General features: G+C 33.1%; 2 protein-coding genes across 7 annotated transcripts; both read right to left on the reverse strand.

Moving 5' to 3' along the window:
• Positions 1-1,246: 1,246 nt before the first annotated feature.
• XERICO (RING/U-box superfamily protein) lies at positions 1,247-3,208 on the reverse strand. Of its 2 annotated transcripts, none has more exons than XM_028085873.2 (2): positions 3,067-3,208; positions 1,247-2,375 (listed from the first exon to the last, which is right to left on the reverse strand). In XM_028085873.2, exon 2 carries the CDS (start codon positions 2,154-2,156, stop codon positions 1,692-1,694), a length of 465 nt encoding a protein of 154 aa, XP_027941674.1. In that variant the 5' UTR covers positions 2,157-2,375; positions 3,067-3,208; the 3' UTR covers positions 1,247-1,691. The 2 variants fall into 2 exon arrangements, with proteins under 2 accessions (XP_027941674.1, XP_085521422.1); XM_085665296.1 differs by lacking the exon at positions 3,067-3,208 and adding an exon at positions 2,960-3,007.
• Positions 3,209-4,729: 1,521 nt separating this feature from the next.
• Positions 4,730-14,473, reverse strand: LOC114194134 (zinc finger protein CONSTANS-LIKE 9-like). Of its 5 annotated transcripts, none has more exons than XM_028084209.2 (7): positions 14,134-14,434; positions 13,199-13,257; positions 12,493-13,091; positions 10,576-10,809; positions 9,315-9,616; positions 5,474-5,605; positions 4,730-5,339 (listed from the first exon to the last, which is right to left on the reverse strand). In XM_028084209.2, exons 3-6 carry the CDS (start codon positions 13,060-13,062, stop codon positions 5,476-5,478), a joined length of 1,236 nt encoding a protein of 411 aa, XP_027940010.1. In that variant the 5' UTR covers positions 13,063-13,091; positions 13,199-13,257; positions 14,134-14,434; the 3' UTR covers positions 4,730-5,339; positions 5,474-5,475. The 5 variants fall into 5 exon arrangements, with proteins under 5 accessions (XP_027940010.1, XP_085521729.1, XP_027940007.1 ...); XM_085665603.1 differs by having other exon boundaries at positions 4,730-5,338; positions 5,444-5,605; XM_028084206.2 differs by having other exon boundaries at positions 4,730-5,605; positions 14,293-14,473.
• Between the last annotated feature and the right edge of the window lie 3,101 nt (positions 14,474-17,574).

Below are 17,574 nucleotides of genomic sequence, written 5' to 3' on the forward strand. Positions count from 1 at the left end.
TTGAACATTCTGAAATTAAATATTTAGCTTTTGGCAGTTTAAACAATGGAAAGTATACAGATTGCGTGACCGTGTGTGTTGATTAGAACAGAGTGTGATGAATAAACAATTTTTGTGGAGCAAGAGTGAAGTACTTTACTCATCCTCCATGTTCAACAGTGGCATATTATGAGAAGAGATTTGAGTCAAGAAAGAAAAAAAGAGAGGATGATGACAGTAATAATTGGTAAATTAGGTGGCTAATCAGCAGAAAACAAGTATTGTGCTTGTCTGTGATGAGTGTCGGTGTCAAGAAGTTGGTTGAATTGTTAATTGTTGGGTTGTGTTGTGTGGCTACAACCACCACAAATGTGGCATCTTTCCACTAACAACATAATATTCAATCATGCTTCAACTCAATGCATCTTTCCCTTTTCTTCCCAACATTCACACCCCTTTTGCCTCTCTTGCTAATCCACACCTTCTCTCTTTCACTCTCATTCATATTCAACTTCTTCATCATTAATCATCAAGTTCTGCACGTCACCATCAACAATTTTACTGCTAACTAAATCAAAATAGATACTGTGAAGGTCAATTAAGCAGATTATGTTTGTGTATGTTTCTGAGCAGTGAGCAAGCACTTACATTCAGACAATTCCTTTCATGGTGTTTGAAGATCGAATTCGTTGGGCATCATTTTCTATTCTCAGCTTTTAAATAAACAGTTCAATAAAATATTTTGAAACAGATTTATTCATAAACTTAACTATAAACTTCAAATATAACTTATTTGGATGAGTTTCTACAGAAAGATTATTAAAAAGTTAAAAACTTTTTAAAAAATTTTATACACCACTTTTACCAGTTATAATAAATTCTACCATGGTTTTTATATTTTTCAAGCCAAAAGAAAGTAATATGCAAAAGTTTTCGCAGTTATTTAGAGGCCCTGCTACAGAGTCAGGAAATATATACTGAAAACATGAAAGTAGCACCACACAAACCTGCCCTATAGGCCTATATCAGTTTGTCTGCATAATTGTGCTAATCTGTCATTCCGCTGAGTGGTCGCTACTTGCATAAGATTTTGACAGAATCAACATCAACCAAAGCTATTTGGTAGGGCTAGTAACATAGATCCAACATCATACTTTGTTGTATTGAAAATCAAATTTTCAAAAAAAGCATTGACATAAAAAAGAATAAAAAGAACACCCCCATTTTAATAATGCAAAAAAGAACTTAACAAGATATCCTCCGTATATAGCAGAACCAAAACGATTAGTGGTTTTGTATTGTTTAGTGATAACTGAATCTTATTGCCAACCACAGATATTTACACACTGCACTATTATATACATGATGGTAATGAGAGTTGGAAAGGCAAAACAAATGGATTCTACAATCCATGCTATGCATCCAAATTAGGATCAAAATGCCCAACATAGAATTAAGGCTCAGAGGTACAAACAAGGTGGGCATTATGAACAAACATAATATGCAAGCAAAAAGTATACCCCTCATTTGTGCTAAAGAGCACAGACAGAAAAAGGGAAAACAAAACCCTCCACAAACTCTAGACCATAAAAGGCAAAAGGTTAAAGCTTAAAAAGGTGGCAGAACTCAGATGCGTGAACATCAAAACCCTCAAGAATATGTACACTACACTGTACATGGAACTCTCTTATTGGCATGCTCACTCATTTTGCTTACTGAAAGCAAGGTGTGTCATCTTCAGGCATCAAGGGAGTCCTGCAAAGTGGGCATGTGATGTTCCAGTAGTCCAGCCACTTCTCCAAGCAAGCTTTGTGGAAGAGATGGCCGCATGATAAACGGTTAATCTCAGATTCTGGTTCGAACTGAGTGAGACATACAGAACAGTCATGTTCAGGTCGTTTGCAGCAACACACACTGTCAAACCTGAGTGTTGGTGTCCGGCTTCTGAACTCTTCAATGTAACTCTCAGAGGGACTTAGATGGAATTCAAATGACTCCGGTGGAGCTTGGTAGGGATCTGGTGAAGAGGGTGAAGTGGTGGATGATGAAAGATGGATTCCAACAATGTGTAAGATTGTCCTAACAATGCCCTTGAATATGGAAATTGACAATACAGTGTTCACCAGAAGGACACATAATACTCCTTCAGATGGTGCTGGGAGACTTGAGAGGCCCATTTTGATCAATGCTGAGAGTCCTTTAAGGATACCAAGTTACAGATAAAATTGTGTTGAAAGTTGCAACTGTTGAAGCTCAAAACTGAGCTAAGAAGACACAATGGATTCCCTTAGGATCAGGAAGAATCCACAAACATGGAGATGAGGAACCAAAAAAGAGGAAGAAACACCAAGTATGGAAACTCTGTTGGTTTCTTCTTGATATCTGGCCTGTAAACCCTATAAAAGGAAGATTGGAACATTAAAAACTCAAACGAAATTAAGAGAATGATTCATTAATAAGATAGTGAACAGTCAAATAAAAGATTGAAAAAACAAAATGCCAGGCTTAAATTCTAGCTATAAATAGCTATCATAATATTTGACTTTACAAGTTATTCATCCAAAATTAAAATATCCATATGAAAGTGAATGACAAAATAAATTGCAAGAAACACACAACACACAAACACATATATTTGTCCCTTTTCTCAAGGGAAAGACCTGCTACACAGAAAAACTGGGTTAAATCCAGTACCCTCACAATCCTGAAATGAAAGAGAAAACATACAAAAATAGGAACAAAAAACTAAAATCCCATGTAGGAAACACGTTGCAAATTTTCCAGATTGAAAATTGAGAACACGAAATTAAATAGCAAGCATTCGGTTGGCGTCTTCATCATCAACGAGATCTAAGACAAACCAGAAATATTTTGATCAAAGAGAAATATCTTTGATCAAAATCAAAATAAACTTCTGACTAAAAAGTAGAAGGAAAATAAAATTAAGAACTTCACATGTCCCCAGAACACTACCCCATACCCAACACACGATCTAGCGATTTCGAGCAGAAACGCATAATTCTTAAAAGACCCAGAGAAGAAAATTGAAAACCCATAAGAAAAAGAACGCATTTTGATGAGACTTACGAAGTGGGGTTTGAAGATTACGGTTCTGGAATGATGGAAAATCCGTAATTTCTTCTCTCTTTGCTTTATAGATAGAAGCTGAACCCCACCATCTCAGGGATTCATTATTGGCAACAGTACCCAGTGCCTTAACCATGGTTACGCGTTACCTCTTTCCTAAGGATGCAGCCATAAACCATGGTTAACAATTTCCTTTTTTATAAAGAAAACTCGCAATTATGATTGGCAAATAGTTAAAAATAAATAAAAAAGTTGGGAAAGGGACAAAGAAGTTACAAGAAGCAGTATTTGTGCACTCATAATTTATGCTGGAGAATTAATCATGTTACCACAAAGTTGAGGATAAAGTTAACTATTTTTTATTTTTAAACCCTTAAACAGTGTTTCATGCCATGTTTCCAATTTTGGATTGGTATACTTTATCCTTATTTTCAGCCTCAATTTATGCTTACAGCAACTCAATTTTTTATTTTGTCACATACCGTAATAAATTATAAATACTTTTTAAGATAAGATGAGTTATTAGATATGCTTTCATTATTAGTATTATTTACAACTAGTGTATTCATTTTTAATAGTTATTTTAAAGTTCATACTGTTAGTACACAATTATTAACTCTTTTATCTTCACAAATATATTGCCCAGTTCATACATTAAATATATTTTTTCGAAAAAAATTCAATCTTGATGTATACATAATTATATAATATTGTAGGAAAGTAATTATATCCTTTAAATCTAACCCTATTAGTCAATATAAAAAGTTTATTTTCTATTTTTGGTTGTTTCTACTTTTAGGATATTTTTGGCAATATGGTGATGTGGATTTTATTAATATTTTCAGCTTTAAAGTTCCGTTCACAACTTTCTTCTTTAAAATTAAGCTTTATTTTTTTTTTGTGAAGAAATATTTTCAAATGATACTTTAACAGCCTTAGCATTTTATATTTCTTGTTAAATTTTATAAATAAACTCAGAAAATTAATAAAAATTTCTAAATTATGAATATATTCAAGTATAAGTTTGTTCTCCTTCATTTAATGTTTGTCACTTTTCGTATATCTGTCATTTTTAATTTAGGACATTAAAACGCTAATACTCTATGAAAAGGTTAGTGTAAATATACTCTTTAGGATAAAAATGAATAACTTTTTTTCCTTTTTCTATTTAACTTTAACTGCATATTCAAATACACTACTACTTTTAAATTATATCAACTTTACTATTTAGATGTCTCTAATAATTTAAATATTTTAATTCATATTTAAAATTTATGTAAATTCAAAAACATTCTAAATCTAAGCTTAAAAATAATTGTTTGCTGATAATGCAAATGGATGTAGAAACATAAAATGACACATAATTTGGTCAAGCACCATGAAAAAGAAAAAATAAAGGTCAATTCCATTTAAGAAAATGTTATTTAACACTATTCTCCAATTTAAAAATATTTCTACAAAAAGTAATATGAAAAGAATTATCGTTTTCCAACAAAGTGGAAGAATAGGAACAATTGTAAAAACAAAAAACAAAAAACTCATCGAATTGCTTACATACAATCACAAGGCTCTTTATGTAACATGTTCACATTCTTCTTTTCAGAAGTGTCATACAACTGAAGTAAAAACGTCATGTAGTTGAAGTGTATCAATGACACTCAAATAAAATACAAACAAAACTTTTATGAATACATTATACAGTTCCAATATAGAACGTTTTGTAATCAAAATTATAAATAGCAGCATCCTATTCTATACATAAATAACCTTCAAATTTACAATTTGTCATACCTAAGGAACTGTTGGGCCATTAAACCTCTAGCTGCACACATGTATATTCTGCACAATACATGGCAAAAAGAGAGGAACAAAATATTACAGCCTACAACAGAGTAGAACATTGTCTAGAACTTATCAAATTTGAGCCACTTATCATGCCATCACAGGCACTTGTACATGTGGCTTAGGATCAGTGAGGAGTTGACATATAAAATATGACAAACTATGAGCAAGATCAAGGCCAAGGACTAAAAGAATTTTGCATTAGATTAGAATGAAGAAGCAGGATTTGCCAAGTTAAACAGAAGGGCAATCAAAATTCATGACACATTGCCTGAAGGAGGCAGTTTGTGATGCTGTCATGTAAGCAGAAATTGCAATTGGTGATGTCCATTGCAGTGAAGGACACACAACCTGCTCCTGAGCTTACACTGTCTGTTCATTGTAATAGGGCCTGCTTGCAATCTTCTTCCCCTTTCAGAAAATCTATGCCCCTGTGATCAAATCAGACAGTTTGTCACTGCATGGATAAAGAATGTATCAAATTTCATCTATTTTTTCAGGTAAGAGTTATTGTTTTCTTTACGAATGATTCTTTCCTTTTATAGAACATGGTTAAAAGTTGTACACTCAGTAGCTTCTGGTTTGGCTCAAAGGGTCATAGTCATAGACATCACCGGCTTTAACAAATCGGCCCTTCACACGCCTTCTGACATCGGCCCTGGCCTTGCGAGAGGCATACCTTACTTTCTTCTCAAACCTATTAAGATAACCACAATTGATTTAAACCACCAACAGATCAAACAAATCCAGTAATTGAAAAGTAGTTATATTGCAAAGCTAGCAAATAATAAAGCAACTAGTAACAGGAAATTCTTATTGGCAGATCAGATTGTGTCAGCAATATCATGCACTAAAGTTTTAGCATTTGGAAACAAGCATTTGCATGATTAGTGGGCCTTCTTTTGGTAGAAATTTCTGGCACCTAATTAGTTCATCAATACAACTTTGTCATTCCAGCGAACTGGAAAATGATAGAGCAAAGAGAAAAGTAACTTGGCTTGTTAAGTTGGTCAATGAGATGATAAAACCGGTATTATATATGGTAATGAATGTGAGGTACGGCGTGCCAACAAAAAGCCATACAATAAAGTGAACCAGACATGGGGATCTTCTATTGGATGAGTGGTAATACAAACCAAAGATTTAGAAACAAATGTAAATGAGAATATCAGACAATCGCATATTGAGAACGAAATGACAAAACTTGGATAAGGCAGTTTGGTCACCTGCCAGATGATTAGTAGAGACAAGGACAAGACCATAAAACATCTAGTCAGGCAAAAGTCGACAGACTGATGGTATTAGCGGGATACTAGCCAGAGATATTCTATAATAAGTATAAAAAACTACAGTCTAGATATATAATTTCTTAAAAGAACTTGAGTAGTCCTTCTTGATCCTTCAATCTGTCCCTGTATAAAGGCTCCACCTAATAGGATACGGGTTGGTTGCTGTTATTGTCATAAATTCAGAGTCAAATTGACCCATGTTGAGACCAGCATAAAGCCCCTCTACTTTTATGTCAACCAAGAACCAATAGTAATATGGGGTCAACACCATCGGCCATCCTTCAGGAAATACAGAAACTATTTTTTTGAGTCAATATTTGGAAGAAGTTTCCATTTGATAAGAACTTCTAAGTCACCTTGAGTGGTTTTTCTTGTATCTAACCGTTGTTCTGGATATACTTCCAGAATATAGTCTTCAGTAAGGCAGGGGCTGGGTAGATGTGGCTGGCTGCCCCCCCTGGTGACTAGTGATGCTACTTGTTATGACTGGGGTCTCCCCTCTACCTCTATTATGACTACTTGCGACAATAGAATTTCCCACATCTATGGAGAAACTTCTATTTATTGAATATGGCCTATATGGCCTATACCCACTATTGCTCCTGTTTCCATTCGGTGTGTTCCAATTTTACTATAACTCTGATTTTTTTCCTCAACTACCTGAGCCTTCATCATCAATTTAACAAGATTAATGGATTTATATAATTTCACCTCTGCTTTAATGTCTTCTTTCAAGCCATTCAAAAATATACCTATCAAGTAATCTCGTTCAATGCCCTTCAAGAATCCCGCATATTGTTTACTTGCTCTATGTAATCTTCGACCGTATTAGTTTTTGTTAGTCCGGTTAAAATTTCAAAAGGATTTTTTAACATAGTGGGTTAAAACCTTCTTACTACTGCAACTTTGAAAGCGCCTCACGTGCGATTACATGTTTCCCACCATTGAAACCAATTTAATGCCTTTCCTTCCAAGCAATCATCACCACTTGCATTCTTTCATCTTCAGTTACCTCCTTCAACTGAAACTACCGGTCAAGCCTATTTGTCCACCCATAAGCTTCTTCACATGCAAAGATAGGAATATCAAGTTTCCTCCACTGTGAATGAGGATTCGGGTGGCCCCTATCTTCTTCAGCTCGTGCTCCAATTCCTTCATTCACTGTGGATGAGTCGTCAGATGGTTTCCCACCACAAGATATCTTTTCCACAACTACCATTAGTTCGCTAATCAAATTCTCCAGCTGCTAGAACATCTCATGATGTTCCTTTTCTGCTTTGTCATTATCTTGAACAAGTTCTTGCACTATCTTTTCCAGCCCATCCAATCTTGATTCCATTCTTGTATTCACCATGCCCCCCACCCCCCCCCCCCCCCCCCCCCCCAGCGACCATAGGACCAACTAGCCAATTAATACCATGTTTCTATATAATAAAGAAATGATATTGAAGGGTCAAGTAGGAACAAAGAGAACAAACTTTTTGAAGTTTCAAGGAGAAAGGGAAACTTGACCATTTCCTTGAAAAGCTACTTTAAGTTTGTTGACTAGGTTATAAAATGAGGTAAGAAAAGGAGAGAAGAGAATAATAGGTATAACCAAATATATGATCAGAAGTACTTGAGTCAACTAACCATGGACTTTGGCTTTCCAAAGATTGTGAAATGCAAGATGAAGACAAATTAGGATTTGTACATGGAAATACTCACGATATTACTTATCACAAAGCATTGGTTCAACAACCTCGATTTGAAGGCAGTGGTCGTTTTGTCAAGGAAGCTAGGGGGAGTATGACCCGTTCTTTTGTAATACATATGTTGATGTCGTCCTCTACCACCACCACCACCACCACCACGTCCTCGTCCAATTCTACAAACCCTCTTCCATGTGCAGATACCATGCCTTAAGATTAAGTGAATTCAAGAAGATTTCTACATTTAAGAATTGGAACACCATGAAGCCTTGTTAAACTTTCCATGGTTAGAATTTCTTGACCAATTAGGATTTGATCCCTAATATGATCAGAATCTGGGTTCATTACAGAGAGGATCATAACCATATAAAATTTGTCCAAATTCTTAATTTCTTACAGGGAATCAACTTCTAAAAACATCTTTAGTTCAACAATAGATTGACTGTTGACAATAAAAGACATCATATCATGATCTATTTATTTAAGAGATGCTAGCTTGTGGATAGAATCATAGAGATGCTTAATGTTGTTTGCAAAGATACCTTGAGCCTTCTTTCAAACAGGTTGTGCAAGTTTTGAGGGTTCTCAACATATTGGGTTCCACTTATTGCCACAATAGAGCACCAAGTTGAAAATCCAACTTTGCCCATTGTGCAGAGTTTTCTAATGAGATCTCATCTACATTCTTTTCCAATTGATCGTGAAACCTTGGCTAAGAAATCAAAGTTCCACAAAGGTTTCCCAAGATAAATAACTTTTTCCATTAACCTTTCCTAATGCAATGAAAGGAGAGCCTGAAAAACAGTGTTCTGGTCCAGAGGCCATCTTCAAAAGGCACAAAACAAAGGAGGTGCCTAGCAATGACGGAGAGACAGAACTCGAGAGAGGAGAGATATTCCCTTCAACCAAAGCTAGTAAGCACAGAGGGTTAGAAGCGGCAAACCACACGAAAAAATCATGGAGCGAATCCATCAATGGGAAGGTAGTGCGTGGGTTTCACACACTTAAGCTATAGGGGAAAGAAGACACATGGAAGCGCGTGCAGATGTTTCTAATGATGGGATTGGCAAGGTTGGCCATCACTCAGGCTTTCAATCCAAATGTGGTCATCAAACAAAACTGAACCGCCAGTGGTGACGACGGACCCAAACAAGATAATGATAAGCAAAGCTGAATCAATCTGCTCTGATACCAACTTGGAAAAATAAAGAAAAATAGAAAGTATACTTTTTCGAGCGCTTTAAAAGGTCTCCCTTAGAGTCATATGTATATACAACAGATCTACGTGATACAATGGTGAAAAATGGGACAATAAGAAACAAGTAGTCCTGGGTAAATATAGGAACTACCCAAAACAGATTTTGAATAAAGCATACTTAGCCTACTCTGAAAACATTCTAAAATATAATCAGCACAATTAACTTACTTCCGGGTCTTCTTCTTTTCCTTATAGCGCATTACAGCATTGCTTCGGTTGGCAGAATGCAGAGAACTCTCAGAGCAAGGAGGACACCAGGGAGGCTCTCCCATGAGAAGCATTGAAGAAGCATCACAGTCTTGATAATCACCAGCACTATCTTTGGTAACACCAGAAAAGGAAATGTTTGATTGAGATTGCCTTCCCGTAAAACAAACAATAGGTTCAGTTTTTGTACTCAACATTGAATCTGCAGATGCTGCATTGCTGCATGCCGGTTGGATAGCATTGACCAGCCCAGCAGATGATCCCTAGAAAGTAGAAGAAAAGTTTAGACATGATATTAAATGTGTAAAATCATCCAACTCACACCCCACAAAAGAAACTAAATTTTCTGCATATTGACCAATATAACTTCCGCATTACAAGCAAAAGTACTGGAAAGAAAAATCCCATTACTCAAAATACAAGTAAACCCTTCACATAAAAAAAGGAGATTTAATGAATTGAAAGATATGGATATATTCTACCCAAAAAAAGAAACATGTTTATATTTTTCATTATTTCTATTACAACATTTTAAAAAAATAGAGAGTTCAGGCAATCGGGACTAAACCTCAGAACTTTGGATTATCAGTTTGTACATACTGCAGATGAAGTGTATAGTTGACAGAAAATTGATTAGAAAATGAAGATAGCTGGAACCACCATTGAGGAGAGTAGATTGCATGGATTTTTGTTATATGAAAATGGGGTGCGAGAGACTGAGAGGGACTTCGGAGAAAATTTTTAAAAGGAATTACATCATAGATAATACACTTCTAGTCCTGTATACAAGAAACAGATGAGGACATTTTTTGTCCTTTTTATTGGAACACAGGACCATTTTCAGATGTACTAATTATTAATTTCTGTTTATACCCTTAATTTCTCGTAAAGTCTATTAATGAGGCATGCGTTCATTTCATATAAAGGTGGATCCATTAATTGAGTTAATACAAAACAAGACATTAATTATGAATCATTTCATCATGCAAAAAGATATTCATTATCGCCAGTACCATCACAGAAATAACAAGACACGGTTTACACAAGTGAACAGGCTAATGGATGGTTGAAATGTGTAAAATTTAATCATATTAAACTTCATAGATGCAGAACTCAACAACAATAAACATGGTTCAGTTATGTGAAATATAACAGATGATGATCGAAGAATAATAGAAAAAACAATTTTTTTTTGCAGGAATGGAAGGTGAGATTATACTACCTCAGCAGCAACAGCACCATGACAGTGGGATTCACCAGCACTAGCAGACATTTCTTTTGTCTCAAATAAGCTATCAATTCCACCATTTTCAAAAAGCTCTTCTGAATGACTGAGAGCCATCCCAAAAAGTTCTTCGTAGTTCTCAAGTTCTAGATCCACTTCATCCATGATGAAATCATCATATAGACCATCATCTTCGCATATCCTTGAAATTTTTTTCCCAGGACAGTACAACTGCAGATTCATCATGTGGTGATTAACTAAGTTATTAGATGAAACAACAATATAGTAATCTAAGGATTGTGCAAGTAATTTAATAAAAAAATAAAAGTTGGAAGAATCATAGCCTAGTAGTTAACTTGTAACCATTAATGTATGCAAGCTACAAGGCTATTGTATTTTTGCAAGCACATCGTATGTCATTGCCTTGTACTGTAATCAAGTTGCATAGGTTAAACTGACTAAAAGTCAGTAGTGAAGGGAGAAATATATACATACCCAAACCCTTGTAGATAAAGTGCTATTATCCATGCAAAGAAACTACAAGAACAATATTCATATTATTTGCATACCACTGATCATTTTGTTTCCCTTGTCTTCAAAACCCATGAAAGAGGGAAGGCCTTGGTAATTTTAAATGTAGAATTGAATAAGAATGTAGGCACAAATACAACAGTGGCCAAACCAAGTTAATGAGTGATATAGACTAGGACATTATAATTTATTTTCATTTATTATCAGCCCTAAACCTCCATTTCCCCCACGTTCTATAAATATTTTTCAAATTAAATTGGCTACTATTGCATGCACAGATGTTATCTAAAAGAGAAAAAGTATTAGGAAAGGTCAGTTCTTCCTGGTTTGAGTTCAAGATAACAATAAATCAGGAAAGCTGACATTTGTGTGAAACTGAAACCAAAATATAGTTTTGACCAAGAAACAGCATATAGGTAGAACCAAAGCTAGTCAGTTTCAAATGCTGTTATAGTCATCTAGAAAATGAATGGAAAATCAATCACAATTTAAAAATGATTTAGCCAAAATAAAAGTTGATGAGAAACTACTTAGGAAACTCATTGTCAGATAGTTTAGCTATTTATGTCATGGCTTCAGCAATAAAACATCTACATCAAAACCATATAATAATTGACAGAAAAAACTCATTCCTTGCAAGCATGTAATTTCATTCACTGATTCATTGTTAGATTGTCCGTCACGCCAACAATGGTTATGATTTCTCAATAGATTTTACCTGTGATGCAAAAGATACATTGCATGTCCAAGATAAACCATACTGATTCAATATGGCCATGCGAATGTTCTAAAAATATAGGATACAAAACATCTTACATAAGTATCTAGATACGTATAAAAATTCATATTGCAATCCTGAAGATTCAAATTAAGAACATAATTCCTGGATATTACAAAAAAACAAGAAAATATTATTGTTGTCACAACAGGAATAGTACCAATTTTAAAACATTCACAAAGAGGACAATTTCTATTTTTGGTTCATCATGGAGCAATGTTTCTATATTGCGATGTAGTTGCATTGGATTTTCATAACTTTTTTTGAGTTTGGAAACTTCAAGAGCATCGAACATGGATATACACCGTATCTAATAAATGCAACATATATGTGCATCATAAACAGAAAACCATTGGGAAATCACGACCATAGAAGAACATTCTAACAATGGAACAGTGAATGAAATCTCATGCTTGCAAGGAATGATTTCTTTCTGTCAACTATTATATGCCTTTGCTATAAGTTGACAAAACCATCCAACAAATTTGCTCAAAGAATTCATTTCTTGCAACCTTACAATTTTGTTCACTCTGCAGTTACTAGAATGTCCATCAAATCCAGTACAGTTGTAAAATTGGAACACAAATGAAAACATGTAAGTATACCTTGGGTATACATTCATTCCCAGGTCCAGGTGGCTGGTCCAGGATACGAGATTCTGAGCCTGACACAGGTATTGAAGAAGTACCAGCCCAAAATTTATCCTTGGTGGGTAGATCTGTCACTTGAGATGAACCAGACACATTCTGCCCTTCTGGAGGAACCAAATCACTCTTGTTGCCATTCTCATTAATGCTCATCAAACCCAGTTCCTGCTCACATGCTTCACCCATAGAAGGGATATCTAAGAAAAAGGACCATATTGAAGAAAACTCTGCAGCTGAAGGACAGCCAGAGTAGCAATTGATTGTTTGCCTCTTGTGTGTCGAAGAAGTGGGTGAGGTACCATGAGCCAACCAATCACAGTTCTGACAAAGTGAAATTTTCTCTTCAGCACACCTCACGAAAGCAGGTTGTGAATTACATCTCTCACATAGAAGGGTTCTCGAATGACGCCTAGATAGGGCATTAGCAGAATGAACATTTCGATCACACGACAAACATAAGCACGCAGCATCACTGCGGCAGTACACCAATGACCTCTGGTCTCCACAAAAATCACATAAATAACCCATCTTTAAACTTTCTCTGCTTGTTCCTGAATCTGAATGAAAAATTCTCAGTTGTTAATTACAGCTACCAAAACCACAATAGAAGACCCTTCTTATCCTACGATGTTAAAATCAAACCGAGCTGTATCATAGAACTTACAAGATGTTGGAAAATGTGATACCGACGAAGGAAGCTACAATTCAGTTCTGCAAACTCAGCTGCAGCAAAGAGGTAATAAGTAAGCATTTTGATAAGAATTTATACCAATTTAGTAATATGAAGTGAAAGAAAAACGAAAAGGGGATTCTATGCAACTCTGAACAATGTATTGGAACTGGGATGAAACAGTACGAAAACATAGAGCCAAGATCAAAAAGTGTAGATTAGAGACCCTACTCAAAGAGAAAAAAAAAAGAAAAAAAAAACAAACTGAAACTAAATCGACAAACTAACTGGTAAAAGTATCTCACAGCAGCAAACAACTTCACATCAGCACACAATTCTTTCTAAAGAAAATTGATGAAAGATAAAACTAAATTAAATCATAAATAATTAAAACATCATAACAAGAAAGAATTTCCAAAGGGAAATATGGGTTTAGATTTAGAAAAAAATAATAAAAAATATATATACAACCGGGGTTTTCAGCAAAGCAACCAACCAGAATTTTCTGTTAAAAAAAATTGCATTTTTATAAAACAAAAAAGAAAAAAGAAGAAGTAGTAGTAGTAGTAGAAAATTCAGCAAATAAAAAGTTAACTGGAGTTTCAACCGAATTATGAAGAGCAGATCAATTCTCAAAAACCAAAAAGTCAGAAAAATCCCAAAACATCATCACATAAACCCCCAAAAGAAAACACAAGAGGCGGCAGAAACAGCAAATCAATCAAATCCAATTACCCGTTTATCAAAATTCTCAACTTTTCCTTATCTTAATCTTCCAGAAAAGTCCTCACGCCAGGAAAACAAGAACTTTGAAAAGAAAAGAAAAAACACAGCACTTTTTTCAATAATAAAAAAATATAAAAGAAAACATGTATCTGTACGAAAGATGGAACAGGGAAGAGGGAGAGATCAGAAGGGAAGAAAATTACCATACGGCAAGAAAGACAGAGAGGACAAGATCGGTAAGGAAAAGGGGGTTTGTTGCTTTTTTGAGAAAAACAATATAAAAATAATATTTTGATGGAAAAATTGAAAGCAAAGGAACCCTAGAGGTGGATGCTGGAGTTTTGAAGAGAAGAAGCACAGACCCTTTTTGTGTTGTGTGTGATTCTCTCTCCTCTGCTCTGTTCAGATAGATAGGAATAGGTAGATTTTAGATTAGATATGATGGGGAGGGTTGGTGTAGGTGTGTGTGTGTGTGAGTGTGAGAAGAAGAGAATAATAATGCAATGGAAGGGTTTGTTTGTGTGATGTGTGTATTGTAGGTAATGTGACATGAGGAATGCAAGGAAAAGTGCTGGTAGATAAAAAGTGCAAAACAAAAGAGTAAAAAACTTGAATTGCAAGTGGGACCATGTCTCTTTCCCAGTGAAAGCAAAAGGTTGAGTTTTTATTTATTATTATTAGGCCACACCCCTTTTTCTTGCTCCTTGGTCCACCCCTTCACAAAAAAACACTGTTGCTTTTACCTCCACAGTTGCTGCTGATTCTGCAGAACAACATGGTAGTGCCTCTGTAGTAACAATACAAGGTAAGAACAGTGGTGTTGTTTTTGTTGATGATACCTTTGCGCTTGGTGGCATTTTTTATTATGTTAAATGCTAAAAGAACATTATTAGTTGTCGTACAGAGGATGAACTTTTTGCTAAAAAGTGCGTCACATGTTGGATGAGGTGGACAGATAGAGGTTATTTTGTGACGCTTTTTCACAATCTGCTGCGCTTTTTCTGTTGCCTTTTCACACCTCTCTTTTAAGCCTTTTCCTGCATTTTTTTTCTTACTTCATTCTTTTCACAACTCTCTGCAACAATCCTTTTAATACATAGATAAAATAATTAAAAAATACATATTTTTTGCATAAATCAATTCAGGTTAAAAAAATGTGTCCCATATGATTCTGGTGTATATATTACCGAGACAGATAACTTTTTAATAAAATCATTACATTTCTATTTCTTAACATGTGTGTTTAATTTTTTTTTATTTCAAAAAGAAATAAATAAATCTTCATCAAATAAATATTTTAAAGTAAGTAATAACTATTAAAATAATCGCGAATAAGATTTGATTAAAAAACATAAAAAAACTACTTATTTTTAAGATAAACATATTAAATAAGTCGATGGGAAAATATAGAAATTTGTTTATTTTATAAAAAATATTTCATTAAAAAAATACAGACAAATTAATTCCTTGTTGAATAAGTAATTTAAAAGAATGTTTGTCGTATATTATACAAACTAACAAAAAATATTATGACATTTATAAAGTTTTCTCTACAAAATTTCAAACTACCATATAGGAGTATCGAGTTCGAGTTAAAAAATAAATAAAATTGTTTAATTCGGTTAAATAAAATAATAATTAATATTTACTATAATATTCAACATAGAAAATAAAGTTCCACAGAGAATCATTGAGTTTTGAGATATAATACATTTTTATATTTAATATTAGGCACTTCAAACAGAACCCCAAATATCAATACAAATAATTTATTTATTTAATTTTTAGACAAATGTTAACTGTACATCAAATTTATCTCATAAATTTAAAAATTCAATTCTAATTGTTTAATAAAAATATACATACTCATAATATTATTTAATAATAACAATAACGGAAAAAATAACGTTGTATAAAAATAATAAAATATCTTACAAAAAATTATTAATTTCTTTTAAAACGTGTCTTTCAATAAAGAGAAATATCAATTTTCTTTCGTTGTTTATATTTTTTTCTTTCGTTTTTAATTTTCTTAAATTTTCTTTTACTGTTTTAATAACAATCTTAGTATCCATCTAAAAGAATAAAAAATGTGAATTATCTTGTTACTAAAAAAACCCACAAACACCTAACAATAAAGGAAAAACTCAAGTTAAATTTTCCTAGTTTAGAGATTATTCACCTAAAACTCACATTTACGGTGTATTAAAGAGGAGATTAACATTTGAATTCAAATTTTGCTATATATTGGATTTTGTGTTTATTTACTCAGTCAACTCATTAATTATTCTTAACTTTGTATATTTAATTTTTTGTACATCTTAATTAATTCCAAAAATAATGATGATTTAAATAAACATGTTGAGTCTAAGGTTCAATTAGATAAAAGTAAGATAAAAGAAAATATTGAAAAATTGATGTTTAAATAAAAATTATTAACTTTTCTAACATATGACTAAATAACGTAAAAAACAATTGTTAACATATAACTTTTCTACCTGTAACTAAATCTTCTTATTTTCTTAAAACATTAACCAATTCAAATTATTTCAACTAGTTGACAAAAAAATTAGGTCACCACATCTTTGATCCAACCGAAAGTTAGTTAATCAATTATTAATCACGGAAATAAGTTGGATTGCTTAGGAATAATGTGAGCAAGCTCTATACGTAGCTTTATACGTAAGCTCTACACATACCTTATACTTAACGTAGAGTAACTTCATTCAAATAAAAATTAGTTTCACGCTTAAGAAATAGGAAATAAAAAAAAAAAGACACTTTATTGCCCGTAAAGAAAAAGTAATAATATGAAAAAAAAAAGTCAATTCTAATATTTTTGGAGCACAAAGAACATTTTTCAGGGACCCTAAAAAAGTAATTTAAAAACATAGAATAGAACTTAATTAATTGCGTTTGATACACGTGTTTTTAGTAAATTGACTTTACATACAAATTCTAATTTTTCAACTATAATTTTAAGACAAACTTTTAAGAAATGGAAAGATGAATAGCCATAAATAGGGAAAGATAAATTATAATATTTAATTTTTTGTTATACAAATATTTTTTTGTGGCAATGAGAGATTAATACTCTTTAAATGGAAAGATATGGGAGTGAATTTTACTCTCTTTAAAAGTTCAATTAAGTTTTGAATACCTTATCCATTTGAGTATTTATTTTTTAATTGAGTTTCTATTACGAAAATTATTTTATTAATTACTGAAATATATTTTATTTTTGTGTAAATTATTTACGGTTTGATTTTGTCGTGGATGAAATTACATGATCTTATTTTTTGTTTTTCTGTTTTGAACTTATTAATCAACTCGTCAGCGACGAAATTTTTTTGTGTAGGAGGAACCTTGTTCTCCACAATTTTCTTTTATGTATATAAAAAATAATACATAAATAAAAATATTTTATTTTAATTTTAGTACATATTTGACGTTCCATAAATCAAATTTTGGCATCGTAAAATATTTTCTTAAGATCTGCAACTCGTATTTTTCTTTTGTAATCTATATTAACTCAATCGATTAACTTACTTTTAAAGTAGAAAGAGATTAGGCTTATTAAAATCAGTAATGTAGATTTTCCAAAAAATAAACATTTTAAGCACTTAAAAGGCTTAAATTTTAAA

The sequence above is a fragment of the Vigna unguiculata genome, chromosome 8 (genome assembly GCF_037176805.1).
Source record: "Vigna unguiculata cultivar grain cowpea cultivar isolate G323 ecotype 2 chromosome 8, ASM3717680v1, whole genome shotgun sequence".
NCBI lineage: Eukaryota > Viridiplantae > Streptophyta > Magnoliopsida > Fabales > Fabaceae > Vigna > Vigna unguiculata.

Excerpts from the sequence above, each read along its gene's own strand:
- XERICO (XM_028085873.2), bottom strand. The coding sequence starts at position 2,156 with ATGGGCCTCTCAAGTCTCCCAGCACCATCTGAAGGAGTATTATGTGTC.
- LOC114194134 (XM_028084206.2), bottom strand. The coding sequence starts at position 13,062 with ATGGGTTATTTATGTGATTTTTGTGGAGACCAGAGGTCATTGGTGTAC. Across the intron at positions 10,810-12,492 it reads GGAATGAATGTATACCCAAG|TTGTACTGTCCTGGGAAAAA; the intron begins GTATACTTACAT and ends ATGAATCTGCAG. Across the intron at positions 5,606-9,314 it reads GAAAAGAAGAAGACCCGGAA|GTTTGAGAAGAAAGTAAGGT; the intron begins GTAAGTTAATTG and ends TTATCTTAATAG.